A 13,849-nucleotide genomic window follows, 5' to 3' on the forward strand; every position below is an offset into this window, starting at 1 on the left:
ATCTCCATTATTTTTAGCGGACCAGGTAAGTCCATCAGGTTTACGCAGGGCAGCGCGGCCATCGGCAGCCCCAGGGCCGCGATTCGCAGCTCTCCTGTACTAGGTCCGCAGCCCCCCTGGACCCTCCGCGGCCGGCAGGTGCGGCGCAATCCCCCGTGGGGCGGATCAGGCCCCGGGGGCTGTGACCCCGCTCTGGCGGCGGTCGGCCCGGGACCCCGGGTTGGCTGTGGCCCAGCCGGGCCGGGGCGGCTGGGCCGCAAGCTCGGCAACCGCCCGCTTCCCCGCCGGGAGAGGAGGCCGGGCCGCCCCGGCGCCCCTCGCCGCGCCCTGCCCGGGGCGGGCCGAGCCCTCCCGGCTTTGCCGGCGCTTGCGGGGGATTAGCGGGGCAAACCGCTCATCCGCCGCTGACCCCGAGGCGGGACTGCGGCCGGGCCGGGGCCGTCCGGAGGAGGAGGGCGAGTCCGAGGCACAGTCGCCGGAGGTGGCGCGGCCCCAGCCCCCTCGGCGGGCCTGGCTCTGCGGGGACCGGAGGTTTCGCTGCGGGTAATCCCCGGCCCGGGAGCGGCGGGCAGGGCTGAAGCGGGGTGGGGGGGTCCCGGGACCGGTGACCGACTGCCGGCTCCGCCGCCACTGTGTAAACCGCCCCCCCGCCGCTCGCCAGGGAGCCGCCGCGGCGGGATCCGCGCTGCCCGGCGGCCACGCCTCGCCGAGGGGCTGCGGGGCGGCCCGGCCCCCCCGACATGGCGGCCCGGCCCCCGGAGGGTGGCGCGGCGGGCAGGACGGGCCGAGACGGCACCTCCCGCCGCCGGCGGCAGCCCCCGTGTCGGGACGGGCGCTCCAGGCAGCTGCGGGTCGGGCAGGCGTGGCCGGGGTGCGCGGCCTGCGAGCGGGGCTGCTCGGGGCCCGGGAGGTCCCGGCCCCGGGAGGCGTGTGGAGGGTGCGGGTTGGCCCTGGCCCTGGCCCCTGGGCTCTCTCGTTCAGGCCCCCTGGTTGTTTCTACTTATGTGTTTGTTTGTTTATTTATTTGTTTGTTTTCTGTGAGTGAGTTTCTGGGTAAGGAAGGTGTGGTGGAACCGGTCAGTGCGCTGGGGCTGGCAGCAGTCGCTCGCAGAGCAGAGCAAGCGCTGCCCGCCCTGCCGTGCAGTGTGACACACAGGCCTGCAGCGTGACTGTGGGCCTCGGCAAGACACGTGTGAAATCTTACTGGGCCCCAACACACACTTATACCCCAAAATGTCTTGCCTGGTAATGTTAAGTGCTAGCAAATTTGCCTGTTGTCCATAATGCCTTCCTTACCTTGCTGTCAAATGACTGCATCGCCTTAATTTCAAGCCCTGCCAAAGCACATTGATACAGCTGCTAAATTAATTTTGAGTTGCCACTTTGCTGCTGTTAGAAGTTCTGAGAAATAGGGAGTGAGTGAGATCGCACCATGTTGATTTTTATGGCCTCGTAAAGTTTTACTGTGTTAAAATAGGAAAATTAAGTGATGCTTTAGCTTTGAAAGCTAAGTTCTTTGCTAATATATTGATCTAGTGTGTAGTCATTGAAAAATTATTCTCATTGCTTGCAGTGCCTCTCTTCTGGGAGCCACAAAATGAGCTGGATATGATTCGGTTCATGGATTGCCAGTGTCAGTTCATTACTTCTGGTGGCACAAGGTCCAAATACAATTTGATAATGAACCATTCCCCCTTCCGTTATTAATTCTTGTTTTCATGATTGTAATGCTCCTGCATAAATATTTTATGTTGGATGACAATTGCCACAAAAATCTTTAGCTCTCATTTGTTTTCAAAATATCAGAGCTTTTAGAACAATAATTAAACTTAGCATTTTGTTTTCCTGTTCTTTTCATACCCTCTTCCTATAACTAAAGGTTATATATCAAAAAATTGGGATCCTGTACTGAAGGATTGGCATCCGGTGGGTAGCCTCTATGCATGAGATTAGATTGAATGCTTACAGCCCTTGCTGATTCTTTAACCTGTTGCTTAAAAAACCCCCTCTTCTGATGGAGTTTCGTGAGAACTGTAAACCTCAGCATGCAGTAGGACTTTTACTGTTGTCGGGCATGGCGGGGAATGGAAGAAAACCAAGGTGGAACCTAACACTGATGCAGATCTCTTCCAGCTGTGCTCTCTGAGAACATTTAGAGAGTGAAGTGCTGGAGTCTCCCATGAGTGGGGCTGGTCAGTTCAATCTGCAGCAAGTAGAAATGTCAAGATCAGCTGAATAATAATCAGCAGATGAAATGTCAGTGTGGACACCCAATATGCATTTATCAATAGAAGGAGATCAGGTACCGATACCACACAGTACTGTTTCTCTACTCCGTGTAGAAGTTTTGCAAAGGTCAAGGAGTCCAGAGGCATCAAGTTTCTCTGAAAGCTGTCTTGCTTGTTGGGAAAGGTGTTGCTGGATAACAGTCAGCAAAGAGGAAAAGTGTTTTTTAGAAACAGAAGCAGCAGTTACCCAGCCCTTCAGAGAGTGAACACTAAAAAGTGCCTTCAAATATAGATCAATTTTTTCCTTGACCAGCCCTAAGATTAACATATATACTTTGAATTGTGCCCAGGAAATACATTGTCTGAGATTAAGCTAAATTTATCACTACTCCTTGCCTCCAAATGCTTTAAAGTAACCATTTATTTCTACATTTACATTAATTTAGGGTTCGGTTGTTGGGTTCAAAGTTTGCTTGGCAATGTCATTGCATGGTTCTTGCCTTTTCTATGCATCATCAGACAATGTCCAAGCTGCCTGCCAGCTTTCAGGTGATGAGATGTGGCTGGTTTGCAGTTTCCCTGACTGTAGCATGGAGCCGATACTCATTTTGTCAGTTGTCAAGCTATAACTCTTTGTTTCTAGCAGTTGAGTAGGATGGGATTTGTTTCACCTAACATGTCTACGTCTGAAGCTGTATAACTGGGTTCCTGTTGTAGTCAATGGAAACTTAGCCAGTATAATCAATAGAGTCTGGAAAGCAAGTCCTCTTATGCTAACGTAGATGCTAACCAGGTCAGGTAAATCAATTTTTGATTGCTTTGACTGCCTAAAATAGGATTATATTATCTAGCTTAGGTTCCAGTAGGTAATAGGTATATTGTACATTTATCAAGTTAGGTGAATCCCAGCTCTTGTGTCTTTCTTACTCGTGTAAGCACACAACAGTGAAAGAAGTGGACTGACTGGTAGAGAAGGTTGTTGATTTTGATTCTTCATCTACCATAGCTGGGGCTAAAGAGGTTGTTGGTTTTTTTTCCTCTGGAAAGTTTCTTGCAGATGGGAAAGACAATTGTTCAGTTCTGGGAAAACACTGGGGGATGTATAGAGTGGAAAGTAGTAAGCAAACTGATGTATATTCAAGAGAATAATTCAGATAGACAAATCGATAGTACAAAAATTATGTAATCATGCAAAATTATACTTTTGTTGTTGTTTTAGAGTGAGATTATAATGTTAAGTGTATTCAGCTTTTGACAAATGAAGTAATAAAACCAGTTGTGTTCCAAACACTTGTTTTTAACTAATTGCCAACCTAGATAATCTATTCATGCTGAGCTTAGATTTGACTGTAGTTCCCATTCAGATATAGGTTGTATCATCATCAAAATCAGAGGCCAAATATCCTCCAGAATTAAGTAGGGGTGGTATTGGAATTTCCAGAGCAAAACTTATTCTTTGAATGATGGATGAGATAGTATGCTGCATAAATGGCTCATTACAGCTACATTTATACTAGCTCAGGATCTGAGCTGCAATCCATGTTCATGGTTGAACAATCAAATTATTTGGACATTTGTCCAGGAAGTGCTACGTGTGAGTATGATGAATGGCACATTGTAGCATCATGCTCTTGGCTTGTCTTAAGAATTCCATGCAGCAACCTTAAACTTTCTTATTAAATACTTGTCAGTGTGTCATAAACTCATGAAATAAGAGGAAATGTGTTGTAGGATTTTACTGTGCTATTACGTTAAGTATTTCAAGGCCCCACTGTGCCTTGTGATCAGTACCAGACCAAAGAGCTTATAAACTAGATATTGGATAAAGGCATTGGGTGGCAAAAAAGTGAGGTAAGAAAGGTTTTATTTTTCTTTGATATAACAAGCCTCAACAGTCTCTACACGAACATTGCCTACAATTTCTTTTTCTTTCTTTCCTTTTTTTTTTTTTTTTTTAGGTTGATTATTTTTCTGGCATCCATTAGGCAAGAGGTTTAAGTTTCAGAAGCTGAAGGAGTGCAAGTGTCACCTCCACAGAGGTAACAGACCCAATAGGCAAAGTAAGCTAGTGTTGCTGGCTCCTGACATCCACCTCCTGTGACACATGTGAAGATGTCTGGCAAATTACAGGGTAGATATGTGCAGGAGCTGTCTGGTTAAACACAAGTAGTGTTTGCAATGGGAAAGGGGGGAGTGATGTGGACAAATAAAAGAGATCGAAGAAGACCTCAGTAGGTGTGACTTGAACTGAACCAACGAGGTCCTGGTTCTAATTTTCAAGACCAGAAGATTGTGGTAGCCAGGAGACAAGATGCTCATGGGAACCTAAAGGCCAGATTCATTTTAGTCATGTATGAATAGGTGTCTGCTTTGCTAATCATGTAGGCTCCCTTTATGGAGAAGGATGAATGACATGAGGCAAGGTGCCTCTGGTTTTATCAGCTCCTTATGGAGGAAATGGATATACTTTCATCCCAGTGAGATGGAGGTCGATTCAGAAGCTATTGAGGGGGAAGGTTTAGAAAGAAGCTGCAGACTTAGGTGGTATGAAACAGTAGTAAAAATATTGGATTAACATGTAATATTCTATGTGAAATTCAGGCTCTATTGTGCTTGCAACCCAGCCTGCAGAAGGAAAACCTATTGCTTATTCCCACTTGATTCTGTTGTCTGTAACACTCTGTGGCCTTGACCATAAAGCCCTTGACAGTGCAATTGGTATGTGTTCTAAGTTTTGGGTGCAACGAATGTCCTTCATTGAATTGCCTTTGCAGCAATCAGACAGTCCACAGGAGATACACTGTGTTCTTCATGAGACTGCCCCTTACCTTTCCCTTCCCTTTCCAAACTAGCTGGATACCGAAAATGATGGAGAATGCAGTGATCTGCCAGTATTGATCCTGAGCAGGGTATCTCTGGATCCCTCTAGTACACGACCTGAGGTCTCCTGCATAGGGTGTGTATGTTTGATGTGACCTGGGAAGCAAAAAGTCTCATAGGGCTGGCTCATAAGAATTCTCACCCAGTTTGTTCTTATAACTGTGACAGCCAGATCACTGACACCTTATCCCCTTCTTAGAGCCAAAAAACCCCCGCAAACAAACCAAAAAACCCAATCACATTGGCTTGTTGTCTTAGAAATCCAAACCTATTTTGTCCTCACCCCGAATACCCTGAATTTAATCACTGTGTCACAGTCTGTTTGGATCTCTCAAATTTACGGGACACGGTACTCTGTGGTTTAAACTTTATTTCATAAGCTCATTAAGAAATACAACAAAAAACCACAACAAACAGGGTCTCAATCCCCTTTTGCCCAGACTGGTCTGTCACATGAATTCACTTATTCACCATTCAAGTCATAAGGTTTCATAACTTATAAACCATAACTCTTAATTCGTGCGCTTATGAGCAAAAAAAACCAACCCCAAACCCCACTTAGTTACTTAGTTATCTAGCTGGCAGTGAAAGTGCTCATCCCTTCCACCTCTGTCACGGTGCGGGCATCCCATTTGTCACACCGGGAAGCAGGAGAGCTTCAGCAGTCCAGCTGCTGTTGATCTGCTTCAAAATCTTTTCGGGTGAGCTCATGCTTTATACCTTCCATCTTGGAGTTTGGTCTATACCATTTTCCTAAGTTAGCAGGTTCTGAGGAAACTGCCAGACAAAAGATACTGGCTGCAGGAGACAGCGATTTGCAGGTGACAATGGTGCATAATGGCCCTTTAGCTCTTTCTGGCCGCCTGTCCTGCCTGCGTGGTGCTCTCCTTTGACTTAATGGTGCTGTTCCCAGCACGCATCAGGCCTTAACAGGAGCTGGATTAGCCAAAATCTGAGCAGAAGTTGAGTGAACTGTCACGCTGAGCACACCAGAAGTATTTTAAAGGGGTTTTATAGAGGTTCAAGGGTACATTCCTAGCTCAGAATTTTGGATCAAGTTGTAAGTTGTGGTTTTTTAAAGTAATTTTTTAATGGTGAGGGGTATGATAAATTACCCAGTTGTTTGGGCATCCAGACGTATTCCAGAGACAGTCCAATTTATTCCTGAAATATGAGGTTAAATCATCAGCAGCTTTCTGAACTTCACTGACATGTAATAAAACATTATTCATCACCCAGAACAGAACACTTGAAATCATTCTATTTAATATATTTTTAATAATAGTGGAAGCTAAACAATTTATCTGCAGGGGCAGTTCTTAAACATGGTGGAAGTGAGGAAATATGATGTTCAATATAACTTATTCAAGTTATGATTTTGAAGCTGTAAATCAAAAGACAAAGGATTAGGGTGAATAATTCCTTCTGGAATAGCACTCAAATTACTGAACTATGACAGCTATAGAATGCATTACTGTTAAGTATGTGGTGACTTTTCTTAAGGTGATCTGCAACCTGTGTGATTTGCAGAGGAAGTCTTGCAAGTCTAGCACTCTCCTCTGGTAGCTGAATAGCACCTGCAGGACCATTTTTCCTCAGCCCTTTAACAGTTCTTGTGCCAGTCTCCGCAGACAAATAAGCAATTGATACTGGGAGTCAGTGAATTTCGGCTGCATTCTGTTAATGTGTAGGACGTTAATGAAGCCTGGGAAGCTGTCTGAAGCTGTAGGTTTTGATGTACATGTTTTTTCTTAGAGTGTTCTACTTGCTGTAAAAGCTCTGTGCAGAGTGGTGGACCTTTGCTTAAGGGTATGTTTGGAGATTCAAGGTATCAAGAGTTCCCTGCTTGGCTCTGGCATGGGCTAAATATGAGAAGCTGGTCTTTGCATTCCTGCATCTTAAGTACTTGTCTTTGAAGGGGAGGAAATGAGTCTTCCTTTCTTCAAGTTCTGCATATCTCCTACTGTAAGCTGCCTGGGTCAGAGGCTCTTACTGTGTATTCTTGTAATGTGGGACATAGCAGACCCTAGATTTTGATGGGAAACTACATTTTCTGTAGAAAATAATTTATATGTAGGCAGGCTCCAATATGATTTAGACATCTCAGTTCTTACGAAGGAGCCCATTGATAGCTCTCTACTTTTTTTTCTCCCCAAAACTCACTAGTTATGGATGGAGTATCCAGTAAAACTTTAAAAAAATAGTTAACCTCAATTCTAAAAACTAAAGCTCAGATAGAGGAATTTTGAAATTCCATCCTTGTCAAATCCCTCAAAGCAAGGGTTTGGGATTATGAATCCTAATCCCTTTATCATCCCCGATTTGGTTATTATTTTGTGTAGTCCCAATTATGAGCTAATTACAAAGCATTTATATATACACATATAAAGTAATCAAAAAAAAAAAAAAGGAACAATTGTATTTGAGCACCATTTTATAGGCAAAAGAAAAAGAAAGTTCCAAAAAAAATGTTGTAACTCGTTTGTGTTCATTCTCTGGGGAAGAGATGGCTTTGCCTGGAAGCGGTGAAGCTCCCAAGGCATGGATAAATACTAGGCATAAGGTGGAAAGGTAATTCCTTAGAAAGAGACTGCAGTCAATGTCCTGGCTGAGTTGTGTCTATATGAATCCCAGGGGGAGGGTTAGACAGAAGGAAAAAGCAAATTTTGATTCTGGAATTGTAATTTGAGGTTTTACATGTTACAACTACAGGTCTCCAGATCTTGATCCTATATCTTTACTTTGACCTCACCCTGGATTTGTGTTAAGGGAGATTTCATTGTAGCAGGTAAAATTGGGTCATTTTGTTCCCACAGCCCTTGAAATCAATGTGCAGGGCCAATACTTGTTGCAGTCCTCAGTGTGCAACAGACTGCTGCAGGTTTCCTGGTGATAAGAGGATATTTCACCACTTTGCTTCATGAGTGGGTATAGAAGTTGGTAACAGTCACGTATATATTAAAAAAAGGGGGGGTAGGTGGGGAAAAGAGAGAAGAAAACCCTGTCTTCTCACTCATCAGTGAACTAATCAACCAAGAGCAATATGATGGGAAGAATGCTGAGCCCTGTGTTCCCCAGGCAGGATCGTATTATCCAGTAGAAAATCAGTCTGAATAGATGTGACATACCACTATGCATATCAGATAATTGAAAGAGCTGGTACAACGCATGTTTGTATAGCAGTCGATTTCAGTTGCTTCTAGTCGGTATACATACTGTATGTATAGTCGATATACATGCTGCATGTATAGTGGGATATACACGGTTATATGAATAAGCGGATGAATAAAGACAGTATGTCTAGTATGCTGGAAGCCATAGATTAAACTGAAATTGAAGCCATTCTCTTCGCTACCAAAAAAAGTAGTATGGTATCACGGTGCAATTTCTGTCACTGGAGTAATATCACATAAAATGCTTTATGTGTGTAGATTTGTGCTGTTGACATAAAAAAATCCAAGAATAAATACACTGTAGTCTGTTTATAAAGTATTGTATAAAAATTTAAAAAACAGGTATAGGAAAATGTCTATCCGAACCTGGCTCGTTTACTGCATATTGTGCTCAGGAAGAACTTAAGCACTCAGTAGCTGGCTTGCCTACTTAATAAGGGCTTGAGTCTGTCCTCTTCCCTGCCCCTTTTTCAGTCTTGGCTCTACAATTAAGAATATGAGAATGTAATTTTTAACACATTTCTACTGAGGTTTTGGCTGATCTTAACAACAGGTAAAGGTGGGGTTTCTGTTCTGTTGTTGTTTGTCTGGGGGGGCGGGTGTGCTTTGTTTTTACCATTGTAGCTGCTGGATAGTTAGTCACTATGAAGGCTTGTGTAAGTGAGTTGTATCCATCATTGAGCAGGACATAGGTGTAACCTGGTCAGTGATGGATACAATTCCATCATTGTAAAAGGTGTTTCCTTTACACTATGTAAAACAGTTGTTAATGAATGTACATCAGTAAACACGTTTTCCATGACTGTTAATGCTTGGCTGTCAGAAGACCATAATATTGTGTAAAGATCTGCCACTTTGATCTGCTTGGCCTTACAAGATCTACATCACATTAAAATGGTAAGAGTAGGATTATAAAACTGACCATTTGCTCTGAAAGTTTGAGTGAACCTAATGCTGCTATTTAACATGTTTTGGTTTGTGGTTTTGTTTTTTTTTTTCCCCTTCTCGCCTGGTTCTTGGTAATGGAGCCAAATTCTTTTGGATTTTATGAACTTGACTCCCATTCCCCTGCCCCTCAAAAAATCCAGGAGTGACATTATAGTTTCATTGAAGTGCATGGGAAAGCTTCTACTGACTTCACTCAAGCCTGAAATTAGTTCAAATTATTATTTGAATTTCCTTTCATTTGATATTGTGTTGACTGCAAGTACCTGTATTAAGTGCAGCATTTCTTGTTCATTATGCTTTCAGTGCATGCACACTACATGCAAAAACATTTCTAGCATTTGAGACTGGAATGTGTATTTCTCCTGGCATTTATAGGAAACCAATTGCTATTAACCATTTGTTGAGGGAATGTTGAAATCTCTTTTTCCTAGGAGCCATCATTTGAGATGCTTCCGTTGACTGGGAAAACAATAATATTTGATAGCTTTCCTGATCCTTCAGATACCTGGGAAATAATTGAGACTATTGGCAAAGGAACATACGGAAAAGTTTTCAAGGTGTTAAATAAGAAAAATGGCAGCAAAGCAGCAGTCAAAATTTTGGATCCTGTTCACGTAAGCTACTTAAATTACTTGGTTTGTGCTTATTTAATTGTAAGTGAATTTATGTAGTCTTTTTCTTTTAATCTAGGTAGATCATTTCCATTAGAAGTGATAGTGAAATAAACTGCTTCAACCTGCTGAGTATTAGGCTAGCTATCAATGCATTTTTCATATCGTGAGTGATCTTGGAAGTGGTTGTGTATGGTAGAAGTCAGAAGTATATCTAAACTTTACTTTTACTTTTGGTTCCCCCTTGTTTATCTCTTACTTTCAGAAGCAGAGCCGATTATTTTCCTTTTCAGTACCAGGAGCCCTAGTTTCCTCTACTGTTGTTCCCTTTCCTTTTTTTTTTTTTTTTTTAAGATACTAGCCAGTTACATACTTTTAAGTACTTTAGATGTACCTTCAAGTATCTATTTTAAGTACATACTTTTAGCTGAGTTACATGCTATGAGTGATACTTTAAAAATAAAATAGCATACTTTCTTTTTATTGTTAGTTGGTTCTGTGTTTTCAGAATGTGCCAAAATATGTAGGTATCACAGAGGGATCCATCTTTTCAAATGGAAAATACAAAGCCAATAGCTCCTACACACAAAGCACCAGGTGACTGGGAGGTGGAATTATTATGTTGTAGAGTATGTTTTTGTTCTCAATAACTGACATTTATTGGGTGGCAGATTAATGCTCAAAGGGTAAGGAAGAACATTAGTCTGGTTTGTAAAGGCATACCCCACTGACTTCAGTGGTGCTGCATGTGGCTTGGGATTTTTCTCGAGAACAGTAACCTGCAAAACATGGACAAGGAGCTGTTCCTGTTTCAGGTGGCCCCTTTGAGCTCATCTTTTGCACTTCCAGTATAGGGTTGAGGCATGTGCTTCCATTTCACAACCTCTGGGCAGGAAGGGAAGAGCACACAATGCCACGTGAAATGCTGCAGGTCTGGAGCTGCACAGCTACACAGGGCTCTGTCTACCCCTGCATATCACAGTGTCAAATTATGATCCTGTGGCCTATAAGTCCATGAAATGTGCTTGTGAAAACATAGCATCTTGCATTATCTTTGCTGTATTTCTTGCTGATCTGCTTTTTATTTCACCATGCTTTCAAAGCAACAAAAGGAGGCTCATCTCAATTCAATATCACCTACCTCTCTCAAAGTAAACATGATTTGCAGCCAAGCGATAAGGATCTTGATTAATTCAAATGCATTGGAAACTCTATTTTTGACTCTGTTGCTTTCTGTAAACAAGGTTCTTGTGCTTACAATGAATAGGCAGGACTTTCTTGCAGTTGGTGTTCCTGCCTGTATGGCAGGAAATGCTTCTGCTTTCATCTATTTCACAAGTGTTCAACAATGATTCTTAAGTGGCAACTGGCTATAGCAGGGATTACTGAAGGCATCGGGGGGGGGACTTTCAATGTTGTGTACACTTTGGAGGTTGTAGGAAAAGGATAAAGGATGATGACAGGAAGAAAGAAGAGGTAGTAATGCTGATGCTAGAGGAAAGAGAAATAGATTAAGTAGGAGATAAGGGAGTAGAATATAAAGAAGACAGAAAAATACAATTAATAAAGATGCAACATAAGAAATTGAAGAGGAGAAAAGGTATAACTGATGAAAACAGATTCCTTATTTTAATGAAAAAAAATGGAAGTCAGTAATGCAGTCAACATCACACTCCAAGACTTGAATCTTTTAACTGAATATATTCTTTTTATTCTAAGAATACTATTCTTCTTTTCCCCCTCCTATTTACAGGATGTCTGGAGTAGCTGCTGTACCTCCATGTTACTGTTAAAATGGCAGTCCTATATTAGAAATAGGGTGAAAGCAATAAACTAGTTCTTTTTGTTTAAACTGAAAGTATTATTAATGGCTGCAGAGGGAGCCATTGCAGTGAAGAAAAGGATACTTTCTGTATTCTTTAAATTTTACAATTTTTTTCTTTGAAGATGCTTTCAGAATTGTGCCACTTGAGAGGTGGACTGAAAAAAAACAAGAAGAAATGTGGTTTTATATCACTTGGTCTAACTGATATTTGCAAATTAAACTGGGAAACTACGTTATCATGGGTGATGTGAGACTGAAATAAGCATTTCATGTTTAATCCTTTAGAGCTCTCAGATTATTTGTGTTGAATAACAGCTCAGCTTTTTGAAACTGAAAAGGGAAAGTGGAGGTGTTGAAATGAGAGTATATGAAGATGGAACTGAGAATGCTCTTAGTCTTGTCCTCAGGGCTATAAGTAAATATCATTGTACTTTAGGGCTTTTAGTCAAATTATCCTATGTCTAAGCTCACATGAAAATATTCCCTCTACCATTTCTAAAAGAGGTACTCTTATGCAGGTAAATATGTTAAATTCAACCAAATATTTCAGGTTTTCTTCCTTCATAAAATACAGAGGAAGATTTCTGGTTTTAGTATGCACAGAATATTGTATTGATTTCATTCTCTCTCTTTTCATTTCTCCTTATAATAGTAAAAATCTCATAAAATCTGAGTACCGCTCAAGAGATGGAAACCTCTGTTAAATCACCCCAAGGCAGCCAGGGATATTGTATGTTCTGTGTGTAGTTTTTTGGCTTCCGACTCTTTGGGTTTTTAGTGGGGTTTTTTTGCTTTATGATCTGTCCTTTTGTTTTTGCCAGATGCGTTTTCTCTCTTCGTCCCTTCTTATCTTCCACTCTTTCCCTTTCCTTCCTCTGCCACCTTCAGTACCTTGGTTCTTTCTTCCTTCCTTGCATCTCTTTTTTTTTTTTTTTTTTTATTGGCTGTATTCTTTGTTGTGCTATGGGAAAATTAACTTAAAGTGAGTTCCTCCTTTTTTTGAAAGAGGAAAATTTCTGCTGTTTTTCAGCTACTCCAATAAAAAAAATCTCTAAAACCCTTCCTTGTGAGAAGACTTATTCATGTAATTTCAATATGAAAGTTTAATGGCCTAATTCCTCAAGATCCTGGTGACAGTCAAAGTTCTTTGAGACCAGTCAAGCTGGTCTCAAGACAAAAGGCTAATATGAGGAACTTGAGTTGGATTTAGCATTGGAGAGATCTGTATAGGAAACAAGTGAGCAAAGTCCTCTTAGGGGCAGATGCCTTTGGTGGTGAACAAAATGAGGAGTGTCATTCATTGGGAATACGAAGCATCCATTTTTCTCTGCCATGGTCACTTCTATTTGGCAGTGGTGAGACAGGTTTTCAGCACTGAGTAGGTGCTTTTCATTGATATGAAATCCATTCATATGGATAGCAGAGTTTATAGGTAGCGTTCCTCTAGAACTGATTTTTCATTTCTGTTTCTTTTTTGGTGGGTATAAATAGCAAATTTTATTAAAAATGTTTTAAATCTGGAAATGAGTATGTTAACATTTTTTTTTGAGATCTAAACAATGGGGGAAAGCGACTGCAGCTATTCTGCCTCTACCTGTGGCTAGTATGGATTGAATATTTTTTCAGCATGACTGAAACACAGTCTGATAGTGTCCCTCAATAAGCAATTCCACTGCATAGGTGGAAGGGGTTACCTGAGTCATCCAGTCCCCACCGTTGCTAGCATCCATGGTTGGTCTGAAAGGGCTTGCACAGCTCCTGGTGGATGTGTTGGCAAAATTTGTCCTCATCTCTCACCTCCAAATGGATTTCCCTTGCTGCGTAAGAAACCCGAGGTCTGTAACAAAAGACTGACAAAAAGCCACAACTCTTACAGCTCAGTAGGTGAAGCCAGAGAGATCACGGATGTCACCAATTTCTATGATAGTAGAAAATGAGAAAAATTCCCAGATTATTCTAGAAAGTGGGATGATAAATGAGTAAGGTGTGGCTGCGGTCATATTTGTTTGTGCACAGAGGGGCAGAGAGGTAATTCCAGCAGCACCATCTCTAGCTGGGGACACCCTTGAGACGAGAGAAGTAACGTGACTTCCCGAGGCATCTGCATAGCTACCCACTTGTGGATTGCACTGGCTTTGTCTTGAAATGCTCCTTCCCCATTCTCCTGAGGGCTGCTGTGTCATA

At 42.1% G+C, this 13,849-nt stretch overlaps 1 protein-coding gene across 2 annotated transcripts in view; it reads left to right on the forward strand.

The window, feature by feature from the left end:
- Nucleotides 1-363: 363 nt before the first annotated feature.
- The window catches only part of LOC115339322 (myosin-IIIa-like), an 89,918-nt gene continuing 76,432 nt past the window's right edge, over nt 364-13,849 (forward strand). The window contains exons 1-3 of one of the 2 annotated variants that reach the window (XM_030009106.1): nt 364-543; nt 9,105-9,178; nt 9,661-9,843. In XM_030009106.1, the coding sequence (XP_029864966.1) occupies nt 9,176-9,178; nt 9,661-9,843 (186 nt within the window). In that variant the 5' untranslated portion in view covers nt 364-543; nt 9,105-9,175. The remainder of the gene's footprint in view (nt 544-9,104; nt 9,179-9,660; nt 9,844-13,849) is intronic. The other variant, XM_030009105.2, reaches the window with a different exon arrangement.

The sequence above is a fragment of the Aquila chrysaetos genome, chromosome 3 (assembly GCF_900496995.4).
Source record: "Aquila chrysaetos chrysaetos chromosome 3, bAquChr1.4, whole genome shotgun sequence".
In the NCBI taxonomy this organism is placed as follows: domain Eukaryota; kingdom Metazoa; phylum Chordata; class Aves; order Accipitriformes; family Accipitridae; genus Aquila; species Aquila chrysaetos.